Source organism: Mycteria americana, chromosome 2 (genome assembly GCF_035582795.1).
Source record: "Mycteria americana isolate JAX WOST 10 ecotype Jacksonville Zoo and Gardens chromosome 2, USCA_MyAme_1.0, whole genome shotgun sequence".
NCBI lineage: Eukaryota > Metazoa > Chordata > Aves > Ciconiiformes > Ciconiidae > Mycteria > Mycteria americana.
Genome location: NC_134366.1, coordinates 56,532,370 through 56,549,522, shown reverse-complemented (window position 1 = coordinate 56,549,522; position 17,153 = coordinate 56,532,370). Strand labels below are relative to the sequence as shown.

At 38.6% G+C, this 17,153-nt stretch overlaps 1 protein-coding gene across 1 annotated transcript in view; it reads left to right on the top strand.

Moving 5' to 3' along the window:
* The window catches only part of ITGA9 (integrin subunit alpha 9), a 225,956-nt gene extending 210,056 nt beyond the window's left edge, over nt 1-15,900 (top strand). The window contains exon 28 of the mRNA XM_075493530.1: nt 10,701-15,900. Within this exon, the coding sequence (XP_075349645.1) occupies nt 10,701-10,799 (99 nt within the window). The 3' untranslated portion in view covers nt 10,800-15,900. The remainder of the gene's footprint in view (nt 1-10,700) is intronic.
* The last annotated feature ends 1,253 nt before the right edge of the window (nt 15,901-17,153 follow it).

Below are 17,153 nucleotides of genomic sequence, written 5' to 3'. Positions count from 1 at the left end.
GGCCAGTCCTTGTACCAACCCCCTCTCCCGATGTCCAGCTTCTGGAGTAGTAGCGCTGCAATGAGATAAAACTGCCTTCCCCCCCCTCCTTTCCCCAGAGGAGCATAGGCATATGCAGCTATGGCACGAAACCTCTCTGGATTTCAACATACGGGAGAAGTCTGGCTTCTCTCTCTCTCTCCCCCCCCTCTCTATGTATCTATGTATAATCTATATATATATATAATCTTTCCAGGAAGAACACTTTTCAATTAAAGAAGTCTCCCAGGTGGATGTAACCCACCCATTATCACAGCTGTATGGCTTCAAATGTTGGTTTTAGACATGGGGACAGAGAAACCTGTTGAAACTGAGTGGCGTTTCATATCTTGGAAAATTGTTGTGCCTATTCAGAGTTCACATGCTTCTTCCTTTCTGTACGTATAACTCCAAGAATAATTAAGAATCATAATTGATGTTCAGATAAACAAGGCAGCTGGCTCAACTTGCTGTGAGAGCACTTACTATGGGCTAGTGATGGGAAGGGTGGATTTCACAGCTCACAAAGGTCTTCCCTGTAGAGATGTAGGTGGATGCACCAGCTGCCTCGGAACTTGTTAAGAGAAGTCTTACTTCTCCTTTTTCTTTCTGTTTTTTTTCTTCACTGCCATCTCTCCTCAGTTTTAAACCATGTCAACACTAGTTTCTCACACTTTCTTCCAAGTTCCTGCCCAGCTTTGCCCTCTCATTTTTCAGCTTGTCTCACTTATAAAAGTATCATCCCTACTTGTAGGAACTACGTAGCCCATACGTGTCCTCTCTGTCCATCAAAACTGCAAAAACTGTGACTTCATTTGTGTTCTCTAAAATTCCTCTTTCTATAGTCCTCAAATCATTGCATTCTGTAGAGTTTTTCTGAGAAACTTTCCATTTTGTTTCTTTTGTTACCCATTTATCTAGTTGCTTCAAGTAAGTTGTTACTTGCTATCTCGTATGTAGGCTTCTCAGGGGTACTACTTTTTTGACACAGATTCTAGGTTCAATAGGCCTAGAATTAGGCGATTTCAATATTATCCTGTTATAAATAATAAAAATGCAGTCAGGTGATAATTAACTTCTATGATTCAAAACCAAACCTGTATTATCTCCCAAACATGGATAGATCTTCATTATGTATAGCAGCTAGGAAACCTTGAGGATGAAATGGGGCAGTGGAAGTGGTTGGTTGTCTGTATAAATAATGACATTTTCGCCAGGCAGAAGTTAGGTGGATCATTTGAAGTCTGCTTATTTTCTTAAAGAACAGTGAAAACTGTGTTTTGTTATTTTTCCCTTTCCTGGACCAAAGCTAGCATCACAAAATGTTTGTAGACCCTTGGCTTCCTGAGACCCAAAGGGTTTGTATTCCTGCAACAGTGACTCAAATGTTGGGTTTTCTACAGCAGATTGGGTGATTTGTTGTGCTTTTTGAATTCTGACTGAATGTTACAGGAAGATTGAGTTTGGGCATCTTTTATTTGTTCTTACACAAGTAAATATTTAATGCTGCTGTTGTAGCCAAAACACTGCATTCCCCAGTGAGTTTGCTGGCTGCCATGTAATATTTGTTCACCACTCTCAAGAGCAAGGTTGGCAACGTTTCAGTGGTGGTGTGTGTCCAGTACTTGTGAAATGCCTTTGTTATCTTTCCGGATAAAATGAGCTATGTAAATGTACAACAATAATGTTGTGGATGAGTGTTCTCTCTGGTCTCGGTGTCCTCCAAATGGGAGCTGTGCATGCCAGGGCACTTTGGGAACGTCACAGCCATTGCTGCTATGTCTCTCATCCTGGCACCATGTGAACAAATTGAATCCACTGGCAAGAGAGAGGTCGGGTTGTGGTTCAGAACGTCTTTCTGAAAAGAAGAAAGATAGCCATCATTTTCAGGAGCCCAAACCAGAAAAAGAATACGTGTGTAGACTGAAAAATTGCAAATAAGTACCTAAGGTTCCAAGGTTCCCCACTGCCGGAACACAACATGTGTGTGTATTGGAAGTCGTTAGCATCCCTCAGAGCCAAATGCCAATAGCAGAGAAAATGTGACTTGCATAGTCTGAATTCTCTCTTTAGGCTTGGTGTCACAGTGAGAAATGCTGTATTATGACTTATACCAGCCATAGCCATTTCCTTCTGGTTTGGCTAAACCCATGAAAGTAACTTATTCTGATAATTATGGACATAGTACAACTTTCATTCAAATATTTTTGGCAGGTCAAATATATCAAAATATAATTGTAAAGCTACTTTTTATTGATTCCAGAAATAGTCCTTAATGTTTAGTCTCTGGTTTTCAAACAAAGCCAGAAGTATTTCAGTAGTTTTTCTTTTTTTCTTTGGAAAGGAAATGGAAAATATGGATTGAGATATGTCTTAAATTAATTGCACTTACAGGAATGATATATCTAATTACTGTCCTGTTCCCTGCTGAGATTTAAGAAATCAGTAGATAGTAATTTGTCTAGACATATCTGCAGTAGACATTGTGTTCTTTCTAATTTTGAGACTGATAATCAGAGATGAACTTTGAATGATGGCTGTGTTCATTCTATGACTTTTTGAAAAATAAACTACTTAGTAAAATTTTGCAATAGAAAAACATCTTTAAACTATTTGGAAGTGTTTATAAGTTTTAATGCTGGCTAATTCACTTTTTGATTACACTTATAAGTATACTGGTAACATCTGTTGTGCAAGTTACTGTACACAGTTACCATCCTGCAAGAAGTTCATGCTTTCGTTAAACTCAAGTTACCAGACCTCAGCACTGAAAGATCTTTAGAAGTCTAGTCACTGGGGTTCTCTTCATTTGTAAAGTACAGTAAGTGCTAAGTCCTTAACAAAATATATTATGTATGTACAAATGAATCAAACACTAGGTGAATGAGTCTTGTCTGAGGCAAACTAGATCTTACCTACATGGTAAAGATCTAGGTAGACAAGGGTAGACACCAGCTTTATTCACTGCATTAGCAAGTAGGTCCATTGAAGCCAAGTGAACAACTCCTGGGAGAAAAGTTGCATGAGAATTGGTTAGAGGAACAAATTATTGATGACTGGGCTTCGTGTTTAGAGTGGGGTGGCACTCTAGCAACTGTGACAACAGCAAGGCATGTTATATTAAAAAAACCAAAGTACTAAATTAGATTGTACCAGTGTCCATCTCTGTGTGCAGTTATCTCTTTCACACGCCTAAATGTATCTTTTCCATGCATGCTGCTAGTCTGAATTGTGTATCTATTTTGCGGTACCTAGCCTGAGTGACTGTTTTTTTGAAAATTTGGCCTTTGAGATAGACATAAAGCATTTGGTTAAATGAATAGTTTATTTAATGACCGCTTGAGCTAACTTTATGAATTGACTGAGTGTTCTTAGCAAAAAAAGAGCACTTAAAGTTTTTCTTCTTATTTCAACATTATAGAATAACTGCCTAATAAAATGTGATTTTAAAAACTATGCTTGTTTTACTACTACAGCATGTAAAATAAATTTCCTTCTAAAATCTATGGAGGACTACAGATCTTCACGCTAGGTACCAACAGTAATATCTTAAGTCAGTTAGCCAGGCCATATGAAAGTAACTTAAAAGTTAAGTGCAGTTTTGTGTACATGGCTAATTCTTTTCTGCCATAGCAATGTCTATCTGTTGCAGTACATTGGGGGTGGGGGGGAGGGGGAATCAGGTATGGATACTAGGTATCAAATTCTTCCATAGTAGCTAAACAAAGTGTTTGTAGAGAACTTAATCTTTGAGCAAGCTGCTGAACTTCTCTTTGCCTCATTTCCCCAGCTGCATAAGTATATATAGTGTTGTGTATATATACAAAGTATATATTGTATGTGTATACATACACACACACACACCCCAGCCACTTGTGGAATGATGATGTTTGAAGCATATGTATATATTTTCTTGTACATGTTTCACTGAGCAAATGAGGGCCTACATTACAGGAAAGTTAAGGGATTTGCTTCTCAAAAAGTCAATGAAAGACTGAATAATCAAAGCCAGACCACTCAGGTCCTCATGAGCTTACCTTAGCCACACTGTCATCCTTCCTGCTAAATATACAGTTTCTCCTTTAACTACAGGCAGGACGTGTGTGCTTTCCAAACACGCCTTTTCCTCACAGGGGGGCCCAGGTGGTGGCAGTTTGCCAGCCCTCTATGGAAAAGCTGATACACAATATCTGTTCACGACCCCTCTGTACTGTGGCAAGGGTCCTTTAATTGGGAGGAAGGAAATGGTGCATCCTCTTGGAGCTGGTGGCTTGCCAGAATTATCCAGGGCCACGCAAGCCCAAGTGCAAAGTTGTTTTTTTTTTTTCCTGCTTTCTTGACAGTAGTAACGTGAGACGCACTTAATAACCAGTGATCAATCTCTTCATGGGGAAACACTCCGTGCTTCCAGTCTCAGCAGCACTGCTTTGCAGAGATTGGGGGTGTTGCTGCTCTGCCAACTGGTGGCATCTTGCTTGGGGTGAGGTCCCTGGCCCCGCTTTGAACCATGATTAGCTGCATATTTTTCCAGCTGTGGTACTGTTTATGAGAAGGGAGAAGTGCCCAAGGGGCATGCACTGAAAAACAGGTGAGGAGAACAGTAAGTTAATTCTTTCTGAAGGGCCATGAGGTGAATGGCTTGGGACCTCTGCCTAGATTTAAGAGATGTGGCAATAAAAGATTCATGATGTAAGTCCAGACTGTTCATCAGGTATGGCTGGATAGTGCTTACAGTAGATGAAGGAACAGTATAATAGAGGAAAGACAGCTTGTGATTAAGGCACTGAACCCAAAGTATTTTGTCAAAGCCTAGTTCAGTGGAGGATTTCTTCAGTGGTTCTTAAATTTCATTTTATTTCTTAGTTACACCTATGTCAGTACTTACTTCGTTTTCCTTACTTTTTGATTTGTACTGTGGTCAGTAACCTCCATTAGAAGACATTAGTCAGCAGAGCCATACTGATAAAAATGAGTACTTCTTGTGTGCAGCTTAGTGCCTCAGTAAACACTAGAGAAACTTAATTAAAAAATTGTACAAAAAGTGACAAAAGTCTCTGATACAGTTTTGGATTCTGTTTGAACATTGTTGTTCACAAACCTCTGTTCCTAGCTCAGTTGTAGTCTTGAAACTCTACTGCAAATCAAGACATAATGTTGTTTTACAGCAGTGTGTAACTGTTCTTATCAATATTTTCTTGTTTCTTAATGGATGATAATGGGAAAAAGACTTTTAAAAAAATACAAAACATAACATTCCTCTACATTCCACATTTCAAACTATTTCTCTTTTTATTTGATTGGAAGAATAAGCTTCACTGGGCATGATAAAAATGCTTTAGACATTTACCCAACAGTGAATATAACAAAAGCAGTGATATCGCTTGCCCTCTGATCAGCTTTGTTTTTTCCCAACTAGGGATTAAGTTTTATCTTGTAATATCGTCACTCTTCAAACAGACTTATAATTGGCACCCTAGAGAGATAGCCACAGGATAGTACTGCAGGAGATGTTGGCTAAATGTTTATACTTTTGGACTTTAGAAAAATATAAAGTCCAGCAATTCCGTGATCAGCCTTTGGATGTGCAGAAAATAGCAGCAGAAAAAAAGACAATAATTGTCATGTTGATTCAACACTTTGAAATCACTTTGGCTGAAGTTTTAAGTTTGTGTGAGTGCTTGAAGAATGCAATTTTATGCGAGTGTTGTTAGATATTGACTTATCTGTGATTTTTAAGGGATTTAAGCCTGGCATGACAGCTAAAGGGAGTTGCGTGTGCTAGTGAAAGAAACTTTAAATACTCAAGATTGGATAGAGGACTTGACAGTGCTGTTGCATGGCAAGAAATAACTTCACAATAACAGGTGTAATTCCCCAGCCTACAAGTAACACAGATTTTCTGTTGCTTTGTTGTTCAGTTTTGCCGGGAACATGCTTTCTGCTCGGCATATACTGTAGATGGCAGTAAGGTTATGCTAGAAAAGGGTACATGGGCTGGAATAACTAAATTAAAGGATGTGTGTAAAACCTATGGATGGTTTCAGGTTTTGAATCTAAGCCACCTATTTATAGCAGGTCTAATACTTACTTGAAGCACCTCCAGAAAGGGCTGGTTATTGTTTGTCACTTCTGGTAAAGACCAGGCCAGTTTTTTCTTTCCATTTTGTTTGGTTCTGCCTGCATTTGTTTGGATTTGTTTAAAAGCAAGCAGACATCTTTGCAGTTTATCATGGCAGATGTGAAACATGACAGTTTGTGGATTCACAGACAATTCAGATGCTCTCTCCTTTCCCTGGCATGGGGCGTGAATCCATTGTGAGTGACGCTGGATTTCGGGACTATGCCTATATTCCCAAAGTCTTCAATGGCCCTTTTTCTCCTCTGTATTTGCACACAGAAGAAATGAAGTAGGACATGATACCCTCGGCGTAGCAGTTCCCTTCTGGTGAGGTCTGCCAGAGTAAGAGTAAAGCATGGTGCATGCTGAGCAGTGTCCTGCTCCTGAGACCTTTCTTTCAGCCACACTGACCCAAAAGGCCCATAACTCAAGAGGGCCTCCTCAGCCTTCCCAAATAATTTTCACCCAACTCTGAAATGCTGACTGTATTTTATTTTTCTCATTTCCTGCATTGTCTTTGGTGACTGATGCCTCCTCTTCCATTATAACCCCTCAGCTTCCCACAGTACTCTCTCCTTGCCTCCTGTAAATATGTTCTCCTGTTGGTCTTCCTTTCATGAGTGCCTTCCCCAGGCAGAGGTTTACTGATCAAAATATTGCCATCAGTCCTTTCCTTGGATGTGGGAGTGTGAACTCACAGATTGCATGATGAGGTCACGACTCTGGACTTGGGTATTCCTTTGCCATATACATACATCTGTATGTGTACACACACACCCCTATGTTTGTATATATGGGAAACAAAGTTTGGGAAAATTGAACAATATTAGAGACTCATTGCCCATGAAACATGGGTTGGAGACCATTGGCCCACTGTAAACACCCATTCCACAAATGAAATCCCAGCAATACTCCTGTTAAAGCTGAAGATCTCTCCACCTCTCCCTGCTTGAAATCTAGGACTGAGTCCCAGCAGTGTTGTCTTCACTGGGTTTTCCGAGTTCCCTTAAGGACTTTGCGTTAGCCACAGAAAAGAGATCTCCTGGTGTCACTTCTGCCCCAGTGAAAAAAGAGCCAGTATCTTTTCAGCCCCATGTTGCATTAATTTTCCTGCTTTGGTCGAAGAGTCCTCCTCCTTATTACCCCTATATCTTCGCACTGTATGTTATATTCACTTGTTCTCTCCAGCTTGCCACAGGCACTTATCAGCCCTCACCATGTGGGTTAATATTGCTGTCATTTTTAATGAAATCAGTTTATTGTAAGGAGATGGATATGTGGGTTGTGTGGCCTTTTGTGAGACAAAGGCTATGTTGTGATTGCTTCATGGCCATTAACCAAAAAACCCCTTTCTGGTGATAGCGACTCTGTCATGTTAAGTGGAAATACGCGGTGTTAACACTAAGAAACAGTATCCCGACAAAGCACATCCTTGCCTTTCAGGGATGGGAAATATATCTAATCCCTGACCACTATTTTTAGAAATTTAAAAAAAAAAACAAACCAAAACAAAAAAAACCCTTAAGGTCAAGTTTCTCTTTTTACTTGCACTTAAATTAACTCCTCTACATAATTTTACATTATCCACATCATTTACAGCAAGTAAAAATGTATAGCTTCATAGTGGAATCACCTGTAGATGTAGGATTTTATGCTTCATTAATATTTATTACCGTCTTCAGCTCGCTTTTTTGTCCTACTGGAAAGTTATACAAAAGCATTCTGTATCCAGTAACAAAATAGTAAAATACCAAAACTATCATAACCAACTTTTAAAGATAATTCCTGAAGCAGATGTTCACAAACAGACAATTTTTATTAAAATAACAGTTGGAAGGAGTTTGCTTTTGTTTGTTTGGCCCTCGAGGAAATTAAAAAGCCTTTCTATAATTTTGATTATAACTTCAAGAGAGGATTTTATTGTACCAAGGATGTGGTTGTTTGAAGGATGGAAACCTTAAGGGTTTAAAACCTGTTTTTAAAAGCTACAAATTGAACTTTTCTTGTTAATCTTAGGGAAACAAAGTCCTGTGGCAATTTTCTTTTCTAATGTGCAGAACATGTAGGTCTGTTATAAAAACTGATAATACAAAAATGGCACCCACTTCTTCAACACATCTGCTCCCTGAGCATATGTAAGGAGTATCTGCAGATTCCTGTGACTAAAATAAGTACCTACGATTAATCCTACTGGGGCAGAACAACGGAGGAGGAGTAGGTTCTTCCACTTTTTTTTTTTTTTTTCCCCATTATGAATAAAGTAATTCACCTCTATTTTAGACTGTGAAAATCTAGGGAAACTTTTGCTATTGGCTTCAAGTCTTCATTGAGCTGGAGTATGTTGGTATCAATGGTGAAATTTCACTGGGATCTTATGATGGTGTTATCTTGAGGATGTCTTCTCAAAATACATCCTTTGTATTGGTATAGCTTGCAGGTACAAGTACAAAAATTACTAGCAATGATATTTTGCTGCTAAATAAAGAACTTGATCTGACTTCTAGAGCAAGTTTGAAGAATAGAGAACTAGAGAAACTCTTCTTTAATTCTCTTTTTCTGAATCCTTGCGTACGCTGTTCTGAAAGATGCTAGGAGGCAAGGGAGACATGGCCCTCCAAAATTCAACAGTGTCCCTTTTGTGAGGTGTTTTTCAGAACAGAACCACCATTGTCATATTATCATTTGCATATACTGAGCAGCAGATAAAGCAATCCTTATGATAGATGGGAAAGACTATGTCCATAGTCTGTGCACAACACTATGAACAAATGACTTTTAAGGTCTAATTCCAGTTATTTATGTGGGCCTCCAGAAGTCATGGGACCTCTCTAAAATTGAGATCATAGGCATTTATGTGTATGTCTACTTACTGTGTATTTATAAAGTGGTTGTAGGTGTGTGTGTAATGTACATCTACGCACTCAGCAGGGTACACCTGCTCTAGATTAATAGCATGCCCCAGGGCTGTGGTCCACAGTTATCCAAAAAAGGGGCTTGTTAGACCACGCTGCAGCTTCTGTGTCCTTTGTACAGAAGCCAAGTGGTGGAGGTAAGGGGTGGTGAGAGGATGGCGTATGTCTGGTCTCATGTTGCTGTGAATTCAGGACGTAGCTGGGGGCACTGGCAAGGACCTGGGCTTTAGGAAGCTCTGCTGGAGAGGCACCCTCGGCAGTTTGAACAAGCTGCCTTTCAGACCCCCGTGAGTTAAAATATACTTGAAAAGAATTAAAGTTGCTAAAGAACTGAAACTAAAAAGCCTAACTTAACAGAAACTTAGAAGTGACAAAACAGTACAAAATATTCCTATATATAGCCAATTTGGGAATAAAGGATGGCAATAACTGGTTGATAAAGGAAGACTAAAGCATCATGTTTTACCCAGCAGGAGTAAGAAAACAGGTTTAGAGTGGTAGGAGTTACATAAATGTTTAATTATGATGAGCAAAATATTGATTCAATGGTCTCAATAGTGCACTGCTAAGTTTGAGGAGTTATTCTTGAACGCTTACCAAATCTGTTATTAAAATCATTTTTGTTTATTTGAAAGACTTAAAAAAACCCAGAGCTATGAGAGGTTTTTATCCAAACTGAAATGAAAACCACTTGCATTTCTTTAGCTAAGTGCAAAGGTTTAGGAAACAAGAAGATACGCAAAAGTGATTATCAGCTCTGCAGCATCTTGAAAGCTTGTGGAGGAGTTATTGTTGATGCTCTGTGTTTTGTAGGATCAGGCTTGTGTTTTGCCTTCTGAGCTGCAGGTTACACAACTGGTAGCAATTGGACAAGGGAAATCATTTAGCAAAAAGAGGAGTCTGTATCTATTGGTTTCCTCCAAAGCATCTTAACGTAAATGATCCTTAAATGGAAAATTTGAGACCTGAACTTAGAGTGATTACTGGCAGGAAGAGAAGTACCTGTGGTTGCACAGCAGTGGGCTGATACCTCTGGAGACAGGTATGCTGAAATGGCAGCAGAGCTCTTCAGGATGGTAGTGGAGCACCTGCGATAGACAATAGACCATGCTGGCTTTTCTGGAAGAAAGTTTCTTATGAAAAAGGCTGCTGGTTGGAATTTGGATACTGGGAGGTGGGCATACTGTACTCCTCTGATCGCTGTTGTTTTATGCAGTTGTGGACACTTGAGAGCACACTTCATAAAACTCTGGCAGCATTTACTCAGGACCCAAGTGCTAGCCTGGCTTTAGGTTCGGATCCAAATTTTGCATTAGTCTTTATTTGAAACCAATAAACCTGTATCTGCCTCTTGTGGTCTGTGTTTATTAGGAATACTTTATGTGCATTTTTTTAAAAATCATGTTTCATATAAGAGGACTCTTCCCTCAAGACTAGTTCTTCTTTAAGGAGCAGAGTACTTGTGAAGATTTGGGACCTGGCTTGATCTCATTTATATTGATATAAGCAAGAAGCTATGATTCCAGATTGGCACTAGGAGAAATTAGATATTAACACCTGTGCTATTTTTTTCTGCACACTGTTTTCTGACAAAGTAAGTTTCAATTTAATGATACTGTTACTTACCACTGTCATCTCTTCTTGATTTGCAGATGGGCTTCTTCCGCCGGAGGTACAAAGAAATTATTGAGGCTGAAAAGAGCAGAAAGGAGAATGAAGATAGCTGGGACTGGGTCCAGAAAAATCAGTGAACTGCCCGCAAAAACTAAAGCCCAGTCATGTGACACGCGCTTGCTAGCCTATAGGTCCTGCTCTCGTATCTTCCATATGTGGAAGAAGGAATCTTCTCCAGATTTTTCGGAGACCCCATTGATGCTGTGTCTTTATCACTCCAACAAGCTAGGGAACATATCCTGAGGCAACCACTGCAGCCATGTCAGGTGACTGGAGCGATTTACACTTCATTTAAGAGCTGAACTTTGAACTTTGGTAACCAAGCTGCAGTGCAGAGCAATATTTATGAATCCAACTATGTGGTATACCCTCAGGGGAAGACTGTTACCTAAAAATATTTTTTATAAATATAAGCTTTTTATATTGATTATGTCTTTATATTTGTATCAATGTTTTATAGTTTCTATTGAATAGCTATATAGTTCACTCAAGCACTGATATCTGGCTAAATCCTTGGAAATACATATATGTATATATAAATCCTATTGTACTTTTAAACTTCAATGCAAGAGAGAAAAGAGAGATTTGCAGAGAAAAGTAGCTGAAATCCTCATATGCTTAATTCACAAGGCTTGGTAATGTTGTATATAGACCATTTAATGGCAATAAGCCAAAGTCTTTTCACTATCTCTTTTTTTGAGTTGAATTTGGTGTTTGATTTATAAACTAAAGAACCTAAAGTATTACACAGATGTGATGTTCTGTATCTGAGTCTATCCTTTACTGGCCTGAATGAGAGAGGATGAAAAAGCTTCCTCGGTGACACGTAGCAAGACTTGTAGCTTGCTTTGGCTCACTGAAGAAAGCATCACAATGTTTTCCTTTGGGAACTTTTCTGTTGCAGTCTGTAGTACTTTGGTAATGGTCTACGACTGTACAATTGAGATACCAGAAGGATCTAATTGGGCCAACCACTATGGCATTGACAAATTCCGTGGAATTTTAAAAAAAAAGAAATGGAGCCATATTAATATTAAAGTTAAGAAGGATGGTTTTTAAGCTACTGTCAATAATTGTGATCTGTTGCTATCAAAGCAAGTGATAAATTGCTACAAGCTATGAACATTATGCCTGCCTTGTGAGTTTTATACATGAGTCATGAGTTTGTGTTTAAATGATAATTTTAAGAGAGATAAGTAGATGCAAGGGTTAAAATGTTTGGATCTTTGGATCTTGAGATTCCCTGTCTGGGTGTTCCAAGTACTGAATGTCATCCTTCCTCAAGTATTAAGAAGGAAGTTTAGTCAAGGTGCAGATGTTACTGGATCTCAGATTGCCACTTTGCTCACTGGTAATTCCTTAGCAAATCATTTGTTGCATTAGAAGAAACTTAGTTGTAATTAATTCAACCACGTTTCTTCAAAAACCCCTTGGATTTCTGCATAGAAATAGTGGAACTCTGTAAGACTTGGTTTTAGATTCTACTTGTACTTTGCACCTTGTGTAAATAAGAAGTAAATGTCATGTTGGTATAAAATCCATGTAAGGGAAAGAAGGGTCAAGCTCTGTGATAGAATATGAAGGAGAAACAGGAATGAATGGTTGCAGGATGTCTCCTTCCGTAAGGGTAAGATGCTAGAAGTTTGGAAACTTGAATGCAGAGAACATGCAAGAAATCTTCTTGGGAACAGGTCTTATTCTTGCTCTTCCTTGCCAAATTCATTATAGCTTCAATTTTAAAAAATTAACCACGTCCATATTCCTGTTTGCTCCCCCCCTTCCCACCCCCAGCATTAAGTGCCTGATATTACTACAGTATTGATCAATATTTATTAACTTAGCTATCTGCACCCATTAGGCAGAAGATGGTTTTTAAGTGAATGAAGTATATTGATTCAACCTCTGACAAGAAAAGCTATTAGTCTATTCAGTTATCTTTCTTAAAACAATCATTGGTGATTTGACAGATTTCGTTTAACAAATGATCATTTAAGCCAGAATGTGGGAAAAAAACTGCTGAGGCGAAATCCTGTTATAACCACGTGTAGTGGGCTGCAGATTTTTCATCAGAGTGCAAAAATAAAAGGCTGATGGCCTTTGACTGCACTGTTGTATTAGAGGCTATTGAGTTCCTTATAGTATGATATTTCTGGCATCAATTAGTTTTGCTAGTATTTAAACCTAATGTATCTATTTTTTCTGTTGTTGAAAAATACCTAAGACTGATAGATAGAAGTTGGACATGAGATTGATTCACAGCTATGAATTGAATAAGAAATTGCTTAAAATACTTGATGAAAAAAAAAAAGTCCATTTATTTAGCTGTAAGAATTTTCAGTATCTGCCCTCTCTAAAACTGAGCCCTGAAAAAATTATTAAAAAGTAAATTTGCTGAAAAAATAATTCAGGGGACAAGTGAAACTATTTGTGAATTTAACTGAATTTAAAAGTTTCCATCCAAGAAAAGGAGGAAATCCCCTTTGAAAAGTTGAAATGCCTCATTTCCATTTTTTAAACAAAAATTTACTTTCAGATCTGCCAAAAATGCTTCATTACAATATTTTAAAAATCAAGATTAATTATTCCTTTGAAACATCTTTTTAAAGTATATGAAGAAAAGAGTTAAAAAAGGTAAAATACCCATTTAGGATTTTGAATTGTGTTGGACAATTTTTTTTTTTTTGGCTCAAGGCAAAAATGTTTTTCTTATTTGGTTAAAGTAAAAAACAAATAGAAGTAAATCCCATTTGACTGTAAATCCCACACTGGACTTTTTTGACCTCTGACTTGAATTGTCTGCTGTTGATCCAGCACAAGTTGTCACTCAGTGAAAATCTAGTTGTTGGCCAGATTAGTGACATATTCTTGAAATAATCCATCAATTCTTAGTATCGTCACTGTTAGGTACTCAGTAGCTCTGTTGTCACAGATGCTTTTGTTTTTATATTTATACTCTTCATAATTTTTTTCTTTTTTTTTGGTCAGATTCCATTGTGACTCATGCTTGGTCCAGTTGGGATGGTCAGATTTGACAATGAAACATACCAGTACTTAATACTAAAATCCTGTAGATACACCTTTCCACTCCTTAAAAAGCAACCAAACAAGCCTAACAAAAAAAACCCACTAATATCAGTTTCTAACCCCAAAATCTTACAAAAACATAATATACTTCAAGAATGCGTAGAAAATAGTTGTGCTATAGATCTGCTGTTTTTTTTTTTTAAATTAAGAAATCATAATAAATGTAATTGTATCAAAATCTAAAGACATGGTTACTTTGGAAATTGCTTCTAGGGCTCTGGAAGTTCCCATCTGTCAGCTGCTTGTTAGTTCCTTTATGCTGTACCGCTTGCGCAGCAAAGCTGGGGGAAGTCATTGTACCAGTTATCTCCAGTTAATCCATTTCGGGACAAAGTCATCAGTTGTCTTGGACAACTTCATTGAAAGGTTTGCTGAATTGGCATTGCATTTTTTTTGCAGCAGGCTCACTTTGCACTGGCTCTAAGCTATGCAGGTGGAAGCTTGGAAGTGGGGCAGTAACATTTTCAAATGCATCATCTAGCACCTGAAAGATCTTTTGTTTAAGCCCTGAAGCTTGCAGTGCGCAGGGTGTCTTCTTACAGATAGTATCCTTGAAGTTGCTTGTAGGGTAGGAAGAAAACAATCTCAGAAAAATACGATCAGGAAGAAAGGGGGAAAAATTAAGGAAAAATCCACATAATGCAGAGCCCATGCTGTTGGAACCCCCTTTTAATTTCCATCTTGACATAAAGATGATCACAGCCATTTCACAGTTTTGGTGACCCACAGCACAGGGATGAATTTCACTTCCCAAGAGCTGAAAGTATTTGCCACCTTTCACAGCATGTTTCATGACCATTTCATTTGAAAACCATGGGTCTGCTTTTGGAGGTGAATTTCCATCAGTTCACCCCAAGCAACAGCAGGGCTAGTGTACTCTGAGGCTGTCACTAGGGTGCTCTGGTACTTGGCCATTGTAGCTAACAAAAATACTAGCTATGTTTTTCTGAATAAACCTAGTTTTTAATTTGCTCAATTACAATGAGGAAGTCAGCAAACTGTAGAAAATACTGGAGCAGCCTCTGAATTGAGGTCACCTCACAAATCACTTGGATTCTCTGAGAGAGAAGTTGTGCTTGATGTGAACCCTAAGCCTGTAAACCACTTAAGCAATCCTTTCATCTCAAAGTGGCAAAGGCTTTTGCAGTGCTGAGCATACCAGTGAGGGCAACACTCTCATGCCTTAATACATGAATGGGAAGGACCCTACATACAAGTCAGTGATGTGCAGGTAACTCGGCTTGCTGAAAGCAACAGTTGCGCAAAGATTGTGTTTGGCAATATTTAGTATCGACTTTCTTGAATGTCTTCTGTTTATGGGCACATTTTGGAGTCTTGCACAAGTTTCAAGCATAGTATCCATGTGGCGTGGGAATATATAATATTGCTTTCACTAAAGGATTAAGGGAGTCATGGAACTAATTTCTACCTTTGTCCAAGTTCATCCACTTGCTAGGGTTTCTTGGATATAAATGGAAGTAGGATTTGGTTCATTTAGTGTACATTGATTAAACTGGCATGAAGACTATAATTGCTTTTGGAGCATGGTTTGCATATGCAGTAGGGTACCCACACCGTTGTCACTCCTTTTTCTTAGAATGTCACTCCTTATGTATTGTAAAATTGTATGTTTCTTTTTGTGAACTTGTGGTTGGAAGAATGTGTTCACTCTTATTGATGTCACCTGTATTTAGAAGCTCGTGTTCACCTGTATTCTAATTCACTTGCACTGTTTTGGAAATGTCAGGTTTACAAAAATACAACTTTTTGGAATAAAAAGTGGCTGCAAAATTATCCTAATAATATCATTTTGTCACTTATTGTCCTTGTCCAGCTCAAGTATTTTTCCATTAATTGGGTGAGACATTTTCTTGTGTATGTTTGAATTAAATGGTATGTGCATGTGTTTATCTGCGTGTGGATAAGGGACACCTTTTGTCATAATTCTGTGGCTTGTATAAAATCAAGCTATTTGGAGACTAAGAGTATAACTAGCTTGAATACAATATTGTAAAACTGTGGAAATAAAATAATAGCAGTGGGAATTATTTATGTTTCAACAGTATTGCTCTATCAACATCAAATAAAACCTCACGTGGTGGTGATACTGCCCTATGATAAGAGTGTCAACCTGTATAACTTGAGTTCTGTTTCAATCTATGAATTTGGATGAAAGTAAAATTATTCAGCATCACGTATTTTTTCTGCAAGGATTTGTGTTCTGTGAGTAGCGAAATAATACCTTTGAAAGATTTTCTTCAACTCCATACATCCCCATGCTTACTTTGTCAATGGGAATAGAAGCTGGATAGAAACAGTAAAAAAAGCTGATTCATTTCTGTGGCTGTGGTGTACCTCTTCGTATTTCTAATACCTGTTAGAGGACCCACCAAAGTTTTCTCATCATTTTGAGGATGAGTGAAACCTCTGTGGTAAAATATGAACTGACCTGAACCTTCATTCTAAAACAAAACCAAAAAACTGAACCTGAAATTTCAGGCTCTCCCTTTCCTCATCTTCAGCTCTGTTCTCTGCTTTTGTGGAGACCCTCTGTGTAAGTGTTTACATGTTCTCCAGCCATAGAGAAACAGTCTGTTTCCTCTGCATTAGGCTGTGGGCCTAATATCTAAGAACAGGCTGGTCAGAGTTAGGACCTAACCTGTGACTCGGAGCGCATTTGTACTGGTGGAAGACCATGGCTTTATGTACCACAAAGCCAAAGGCATTAGGAGAGCTCCAAGTAGATATGGGTCCTGGCATGTAGGTAGCACCTTTCAAAGTAAAAACAAATGTTCTCAGTCAGGAAAGCTTTCTTCAGGGGAAAGAAAACGTTGCGCAAAAGTGGTAGGAGGAGGATGCTGCCAAGAGGAATGCAATGCACAGTTTGCTTTTGGAGATTAGTGGAAGCTTTAGTGCAGCAGCAGCTAAAATAATAACCAGAAACTTGTAGATGTACTAATACCTTTTTGTTATCGTGCAAGCATGTGTGTGTGTGTGTGGAAGCAGGCGGTGGCTGTCCCCTCCTGGGGACAGAGGATTGATGAGCTAACACTGCCCTCTGTGGAGCTCACTCGCCTTGTTCCTTTTTAATGAGCAGAGAACAGCAGAGTGTACATCGCAGGATTTTGTGTTTTGCCTTCCCCCTCAGTGGCTTTTAGGACTCCTGTGACAAAGTGGTTTTGTTTTGGAAAACAAACCCGAAACCTTTTGCAGATTTGTTTCTTCCAGTTTCACCAAGAAGGGAAGCACTAGATCAAAATTCAAGAAAAAGATGATGTTCTTTTACCACGGAAAAAACAGCTCATTTGTTAGCATGCTGCTCAGCCTGGCTCGTGTAGGACTGGAGT